This window comes from Epinephelus moara, chromosome 4, assembly GCF_006386435.1.
Source record: "Epinephelus moara isolate mb chromosome 4, YSFRI_EMoa_1.0, whole genome shotgun sequence".
In the NCBI taxonomy this organism is placed as follows: domain Eukaryota; kingdom Metazoa; phylum Chordata; class Actinopteri; order Perciformes; family Serranidae; genus Epinephelus; species Epinephelus moara.
Window position 1 is genome coordinate 561718 of NC_065509.1, and position 8601 is coordinate 570318.

The 8601-nt window shown below is 40.7% G+C and overlaps 1 protein-coding gene across 1 annotated transcript in view; it reads left to right on the top strand.

Annotated features, from left to right (window-relative positions):
• The window catches only part of ccdc142 (coiled-coil domain containing 142), a 44613-nt gene that overhangs the window by 7146 nt on the left and 28866 nt on the right, over positions 1-8601 (top strand). The window contains exons 4-7 of the mRNA XM_050043217.1: positions 691-731; positions 2518-2563; positions 3741-3994; positions 7461-7685. Coding sequence (XP_049899174.1) covers positions 691-731; positions 2518-2563; positions 3741-3994; positions 7461-7685 — 566 coding nt within the window. The remainder of the gene's footprint in view (positions 1-690; positions 732-2517; positions 2564-3740; positions 3995-7460; positions 7686-8601) is intronic.

The window sequence follows — 8601 nt, forward strand, 5'->3', positions numbered from 1 at the left end:
TGGGGGGTTCGGTGCCTTGCTCAGGGGCACCTCGGCAGTGCCCAGGAGGTGAACTGGCACCTCTCCAGCTACCAGTCCACGCTCCATATTTTGGTCCGGACGGGGACTTGAACAGGCGACCCTCCGATTCCCAACCCAAGTCCCTATGGACTGAGCTACTGTTACTACTACTGAGACAACTGCAGTGAATAGTTAAATTGGTGTCAATCATCCAGTTTGGACTACACACTCAAAATCTGGTTATTGTAGTATTGTGGAATTGGACACATTGATAAACTCCAACCAACAAAAAAAAAACAAAAAAACATCTGTTCCCAGAAAACGTGCTTCCGGTTTAAACATACAGGGAGTGGTAGGACCTTTCAAAACACTTTGCTTCAATTAATTCGTTTCTAACATTTACTTATTGCATTTCATTACCTTCATGACTCCTGAAGAGCCCTGGAAAGTAACACAATAATCAGTCTCGCTCTCTTCTGGAAGGTTCCTTATCCACACATTGTCTTTTTGCAGTGGAAATTGGCCATTTACAGCAAGAACACACAACACCACAGGACAAGAGAAATGCCAATACACAAGATGTTCTGTATGACCATGTTTATCCAGTGGTAATAGTGTTGCGTCAATGCGTTCTTTGTTTTGTTAAAGATGTTGTCTGATGATTGTGGGTTTTGTTTGTCTCTCTTTCAGATCGAGAGAATTCTGAGTCATTCTGTACTGAAAAGGAGCAGGTTAGTTTTTGGGGGTTTTTTTGGTCCAAAAACAGTACAAATGTATATTTTAATGTATGCCTTGTCTATCTACTGAATGCAATTATGGAGGTAGATTATATGTCATGTTAAGGGGCTGCCTTTATTGGGGAACCCAGAGAGAATTAGACCCCAATCACACAGAAAGCGTTTTAGCAGCTTGAGGTGCCTTTTTGTAATTTTTTTTTAATGGGAACGAAGCTTTTTGCTTGCTGTTTTTCCGTTTTCTACGCACCTGGCATTTCTGCACTCTTGGTGCCTGGCGTTTTTGTCAGAGCGCTCTGAACTCCTCGAGCTCAAAAATCTTCAACTCAGAGCTGAAAAGTGCCACAAGTCATCTCCACTTTTTTCCCATTGTCCAATCTGATGATATGAGAGGCGGGCCTTCTGTGGTGGTCACAACATGTTTGCAGTTGGTAAACAATGGAGGAGAAACTGGTGGTAGTGGTTACTGGATACCCAGAGCTTTACAACGATTTTACAACCCACAGTTACCACAATCTCAATAGAAAACAGCAGCTGTGGAAGCATATAAGTGCAGTAACGGCCATCATGGAGGCGAAGCTCCCAGGCCAACTGGTGGTAATCCCCATGATCCACCCTCACTTTTAGGGTCTCATGTACCCACACAGATCTCCATTTCCCTGTGCCCAAGAATCTATTTGAGCTTCAGCAAGTACCCACAGGAAGGTTAGGGTAAGGAGGTGATGGGGTGGTTGCCTGACAACAATAAAAAGGTGCAGCAAGCATTTTTTTTAACTAGTGGCATTCCATTTAAAAAAAAAAGCAGTGCAGTGCAACCTGCAAAACATTCACCCTGCTTCACCCTGCAGTTCTGTGCAGCTTTTGAGCATCTTGCAGCTCATAGACTTGGTTGCGTGGTTGCACAGATAATTGCTTTGCTGTCCAGCAGCAGGCAGCTGGTTTCAGTGAAAAAAAACTCACTGAACACTACCCTGCCCTGCACCAAACAGCAGACATACTTGCTGAATTTTCTCTATGTGGACAAGCACTTATTGTCTACAGACCACAGTGCTGGGGCCCATTGAGCAGCAAATGTCATTAAGTGCTTCACAATGAAAGCAAAGTAGGTCTGGCTGATGGGTGGTGCTTGGTACTCCTGCTTACCTGTTTTCAGCACCGAGTTTGACTGTTTGACTGCAGTTCATGGGCAGTGACTGACATGATTGACAGCTGTGTTAGAGACTCTTCGCCTTTGAGGGATTGTTTTTGTTCACATGCACTAAGGCCTTTAGAAATGCTACAAGGCAGTAGAGCAGGCAGAGCAGTATGATTTGTTTTCACAGATTATCTGTCACGTGTAGTGCTGTGTGAATATGGTGACAGTTTAAGCAAGTATGAAAATAAAGGTGTTTTTCCATAAAAGTTACCAACTGTAGCTTTAAGTCAGAACAGCCCTGAACAGCCTGCCTGTGTGTGTGTGTGTGTGTGTGNGTGTGTGTGTGTGTGTGTGTGTGTGTGTGTGTGTGTGTGTGTGTGTGTGTGTAATAGAAAGATGACATGCTTGTTATTTCTTTACCTGGCTTTTCATTGACCTGTATAACTCTGGTTGCTGTTTGTTACATAAGCACACGTTTTCTATGTACTGTGTGTGTGTGTGTGTGTGTGTGTGTGTGTGAGAATATTTCTGTGTTGCAGTTGCTGTGAAAACAATTCTCCCTCTGGTACAACACATCTTAATCTAATCTTTAGGACCTAAACTATTGGTCAATAATATTTTGGGGAATTTACCCTTTGTGTCTTTCAGAGGAGATGCAATTCCTGCGTGGGGACAGAGGAACAGGCCACTAATGGTAAACATGACAGCAGCAGATAAAGCAGTCATCCTGTACAACACTGCAGCATGCTGCTGGAAAAACGGTGTCCAGTAACTGTCTTATCAGCCAACAGGACTGAGCACATAAGCTCTGTCCAAATCCACTACATAGCCTACTACAGGATGTACTACATGGTAACTGCCATAATATACTGTTTCAGCAGGTTGTACCCAAAAAGCCAACATACTTAACTGCTTAATACCAACAAGAAATACAACACAGGCTGTCGTCCAGCAAACAGCAACTATAGAATGTCACTGCAAACTAAACTTCACCAATAAATGTCTACTGTTTTTCTTAAACACAGATTTTTTACTTTGGTTTCCCAAGATCCTTCTGTTTCACCACAATGAATTTATAATCATGTCAGCAGTGAGTAGCGCCTCCATTTTCTTTGCTCATTGCATCCTGCCATCATGTGACTTTTAAAAGCCAACTTGAAGTGCAGGGAACTAACTCACATCTCTTATTGCCCTCATGATTTTCATACTATAAACTCATACGCATTTATAACCTGGTACTATAACAAACAACATTTCATTTTGGCCAGTACCAAAACTATTGAGTTTGATACATTTTAAATGAAATTTAAATTTTAAAATGCTTATTGATAAGCTAATGTCATGATATTTTAACAATGTGTTGTCTGAGCTTGCACTGTGCATGTATCCTCTGTTTGAAATTGGGAAACTATGACAGACAGACTGTATTAACAGTCATTAAAACTTAATATTAAAATTTAAACACCACTGTTTTGATAAAACTAGAATATTTTACCTTGAAACCATGTATCTGAGTTCATTTGTTCTGAAGACACCTCTTTGAAATTAAGATATGGAATTTCTTGATTTGCAATTTTAAAAGCTGAGAAAATAAAATGAATTCAGATACATGGTTTTCAAAGCAAAATATTTCAATGCTATGAATTCAGAAGTGTTTAAATGTCAATATCAGGTCTTCAGTAACTGTTAAAATTCAAATATTTAAGTCTTTGCTTCCATAGGAATCAGTCTATTTAACCTGTAAGCCATCCTTTACACTAAACCAGATAACTGACCCAGTCTTCCTTTGACTTGTATATCCTTGTTTGTGAGTTGTCTCTTTTAATCTCTCCAGTGTGCTAAGAATCTGTACACCTGGTCTGCTTCTTCAGGTTCCTGGTCACAGAGGTCCATCTCCCGTTCCTTGCAGCGAGCTGAGACTTTACTCAAAAGCACCTTTAATCCCAGTCTGAAGTGGCTGTTCCAGGGCCGCAGTCAAGATGAGGAGGAGGTAGAAGGAAATTTTGTTGTCGCTCACAATCTGGTGTCCCGGTCCTCTGCACGTCTCCTACGTCTGCAACAAGCTCTTCTAACTGTGGCGCCACAGTGGCAGCCTGTTGGCAGTGGACAGATGGGATCTCCACAGGTGGGTTACAGGGATCACAGGAAAGCTCAGTTTCAGCAGGTGTAAGGAAAACGACATGAGTGCAAGAAATAACTGAAATATTATTAAATAATTTTGGCCTGGTCGGGGGGTTAACAGAAGCAGAAAGCAGAGTAGAAACAAAGTATATAAAGAGGATGATCCTTGGGTTAGGAGGACAATATCCAATACAAATGACACAAATCTTTATTTCTCCCATCAATGTATCTCTCCTGTTTGATTCTTTCCTTAATTACACTTTCTTTTAAGGAGTTATAACATTTGCTGTTGTTCATGTGTTCCCCCATGTTTGCAAACTGTGCCTCTTCACTTGTTAAAAGATATCAAACATGCACTAAGTAAACCTGATAGACTTTAATCCCTGTGTCAGAATTTGAAGTGAGATTTGAGTTGGCTCATAATTGTTACAACTGAAAGGTGTTTATGGAAAAGGTATGGCTCACTAACACAGGCAATAATAACGCCACTGGATAGAATGATTATGAACTGGATCTGTAAGTAACAAATGATATGAAGCTAATGTAGATGTGTCAGAGCATTCATTATATAATATTATATTATATAATATAATATAATTATAATGATGACTCTCACATTTAATTTCTACAATTTGGCTTCAATTCACCACCTCCAAAATGTTTATACGCATGGTTCAGAGTTGCCCTACAGGTGCAGACATTCTCCCGTCAAGTTTTATTTGTGTAAGACCCTGGTGTTTACATGCTTCTTGGGTTATCCAGTCACAAGTGGACAGCTCCAAGTCTGATTGTTCACACCTGGCCTTAGAATGTGTCTCCATATGCATCTGGAATGACCACTTGGGATTGGATCTCACTTTCCCGCTCTGAATGCAAATAAACACATACATGATATGTTCACCATCATAGGCCCACTACTGCTGTGTGAGTGTGAGTTCTGCACTAGGGACAGTTTGTGAGAGTCTGCCCGCACACACACGGTGACAGGGTTAACTTTTAGCATCACACAGCTAACATTACCTAATTAAGGAATATCATTAGGAGGAAGTGCTGTTGTACCGAACATCAGCACAGCTGTTATTCGATCGAAGATAAGATAAAACATCAGGAGGTTTACATTGAAGTATTCAGGCTTCTTACCTTCCCCTTGTCCTCTCCTGATGGCCATTTATAATTTAACTCAAATGTTATTTGTGGAAATATGTTCATCTTTGCCATGCAAATCTGTTAGCTCATTACACTCTGTTTCTATCTTCAATCTAACCGATTTCTGTGGGGGAGGAGTATTCAGTTTTCCCTAACCAATCACTAGAGACCCATGTATCTGCCTTAATCACAGAACAGCCTTGACTGCAGAGTCTATCTTGTCTATAGTGCTCACCATTGTTGGTATTACTCCCCATTTGTTGTGGCACACCACCTGGCTATGCTTAACAACAGCCTGACAACAACATTAGCCCCCTGGAGCACCGATTGGATGTTTTTTCATTTTAACTTTGCAACCGCTTTTTCATGTCATAGTGCCATTCGAAATGGTCAGCTCTGTGGAGTGGGCATATTCAGTGGTGTGGACCCAGGCAATAGTCAGCTAGGCAGAGTTTCCCCTGGTTAGGCCTAGAGAATATGATCTCTATGCTATGCTGTTCTTCAGTAGTTGTTTTGATGTTTTTCCTGTGACTCTGTGTTAATTCAATGATTAAGTTAAGCTGCAGTCATGAAAGTGATGGCTAGGTTTTGTTCTTGATTTAAGCATGTCTGCACTTTGACTCATCCATAGACTGTAAAATAATGAACATGTTTATTTCTGTTGTTTAGTTGCACATTTTAACATGTGGGTCTGTGGGGATTGACTGACTTCTTGAGCCAGCATCATGTTACATTGTCACTAGTGAGAATTGACCTATGGCTAAGCCACGCTCCCCTCCACTCACTCAGACAAACTATCAACATTCAGTGACCGGTGCTATGGCAGGTGTCACAGTACACGGCATTTCGCAGGAGGCATTTGATGTTTTTTGGGGACATAACGATCAGATGTCATTGAGAAGTAACCAAAAGGGCCTAAACTACGCATTGGAGGGATGTATTAATCATTTTATTGTTGAGAAGGTCGATGAAAAGCTTAAATTACAAGCCAAAATTTACAGGTCACAGTGTACGCTTGTGAACTGCATCTTGTTGCCATCACCATCAAAGACAAGTTAAAGTGCCACTGAAGTTAAGGTTTTTGGCTCAGAATATGAGAAAAGGATAACAGCCTTTTTACCATCTTTACCAAGAGTGTCTCTCCGTTAGTTTGGTGCTGCAGTATTTACACTGAATCATTCAGCATAACGTTTGCCAACCTTTGTTATCTCTGTGATTACGGAGAAGTTAATGAAGCTAAGCTCCACATTAGCTTAACTAGAGCCCTTTGGACAACAGCTAACAATGATGTACGATCACCAAAGTACAAAACTAGAACAAAATAGGCTAATGAACTCCCAGCAACAAGGTGACATGATGAACAACGCAGCTAGGAGCTAACGTTAGGCTAACTTTAGCTAGAGATGTTCAAGGTAACTTTATATTTCTTTCCAGCAAAGTGACAATATGTTGCCTCAAACACAATGTTGTCTTACCTTAGAACAGATGTAGACATCATTGTTAATCTTATTCACGTTGAGTTGATTTTGCGGTCTAACGTTGCCACACAACTTTATCCAAAGGAGACACTTTTCTCGGTTGAGATGTGGTTTAGGAAAGGGTAAAAAAATACAAAAATACACACCCAGCCTCTCAGGATACCTTGTGTCGGAGTTGCATGTACCCCATGCACACCGTTTGACCATTTTTAAACCTCAAATCTCCGAAAAAGCTCATAAAACTGAACAAAACTGACTTTCTGTAATGCATTTCAATGGACATCCAGGCAGAGAATGTCCAAGTGTATGGGAATGGCTATACGCACTGTGACTGGTTCATCGCGTTTGAGGGCGGGACTTAGCCATAGGTCAGTTGAGCTGTGGCTAATGTTAATTAGTATTGGAGCTGGTGAGAAATTACATTATGGATATGTCAACTTGGAATTTTAACGTCAAAATTAAATTATAGATATCTGTAGAAAAGTTTAACTAGAAGTCAATGGTAAAAGTTGTATAATTGTATTAAGTTACAGATATCTACAATGAACATTTCCACTATTAAGGAATTAAGAGGTTTCCTGATTCGAACTTCAGAGCGGGCCGAAGCCCCAGAGATGGTGGGAGGAGCCCCATGACCCTTAACAGGAAAAGTGGCTACAGAAAATGAATGAATGAATAAAAGCATTACTGATATCTACAATTGCTATTGACACTACTGATTAAGTGTAAAAAGGGCTTGGCATACTATATGAGCTGTCGTGACCAATGTCAGAAACAGTTATCTGATTTGAAATAGTTTTGACTGAGTAATGCCCTCCTCTCTATTCTTCTCTTCCTCCCCATCAGGTCTGTGTGAAAGGCCCCCCTGCAGAGGGTGGTGTTCTCCTCCTGCTCTCCTCCTCCTTCCTGCGGGGACACTATACAGCTCTGTGGAGGCTCCTGGAGCAGCGGTCCCTGCTGCTCCTCATACATGAATACACCAGAAGGGCTCGCCTAACAGCAGCATACATATCCAGAGTGAGACACCTGCTGGAGAATCAGCTGCAGAAATCACACCTGACACTAAACCAGGTTAGGCTGCTGGAATTTCTCAAACTCTTTTGAAAGCAATCTTTGTTATATTGACATTTATCAGATTATTTTGTGTAATGTGAAACCCACTGAGAATTATTCAACAATTCATTTTTTTTCCATGTAAAGTTTTAAAGTTGCAATCTGGTTGAGCATAGAGACAAGCGATGCTGGGGCAAGAGAGGACATGACAGAAAGAGGGGAAGAGAAGGTGGAAGGTGGACTATTGCATGCTATGTCCGTAGTTTTTAGCCTAAAAACTTAGGCTGAATGCTGCCTTGTCACTTTTTGACTTTTGATTTTTTTTCTAGAGAGCCCCCCCGACCCTGGGTTGTAGTTTGAACCACATATAACTTGGCATACTCATCAGACATTCCTACTGGTGAAATACCTTGTTGTGTGTGACCCCCGGTCACCAGTAAACCATGTATTGTGAAAACCACAAGTTGTACAGTGTACACAGTTCAGCGATTTGACAACTTCAAAAGTCATGTAGTGTGACATTAGCTTAAAGGAATACTCAGACGATTTGGGAGTTATGCCCTTTCTCTATCATTTTCATATTGAGACAACATGATCGATATCTTTTTTGTGTCTGTACGTCCAGTGGCTGGGTCTCAGCGGTTTGCATTGCGGCTTAGCTTAGCGAATACAATTGAAATCTATAGGGGGTCAGAAGCCTACTCGGTAAAAGTGAACAAATAAACGTTACAGAAACCCTGAAGCTGGTATTTCTACATGTGCATTTAAAATAAACATGTTTAAACATTAAAGGGCCAGTGTGTAATATTTGGCATGGTTTATTGTCAAATCTGAATCTAAATCTGAATATTCTACCCATTAATATGTTTATATAAGTGTATAATCGCTATAAAATAAAATTCGTTTGGTTTTCGTAGCCTTATAATTATGCTTT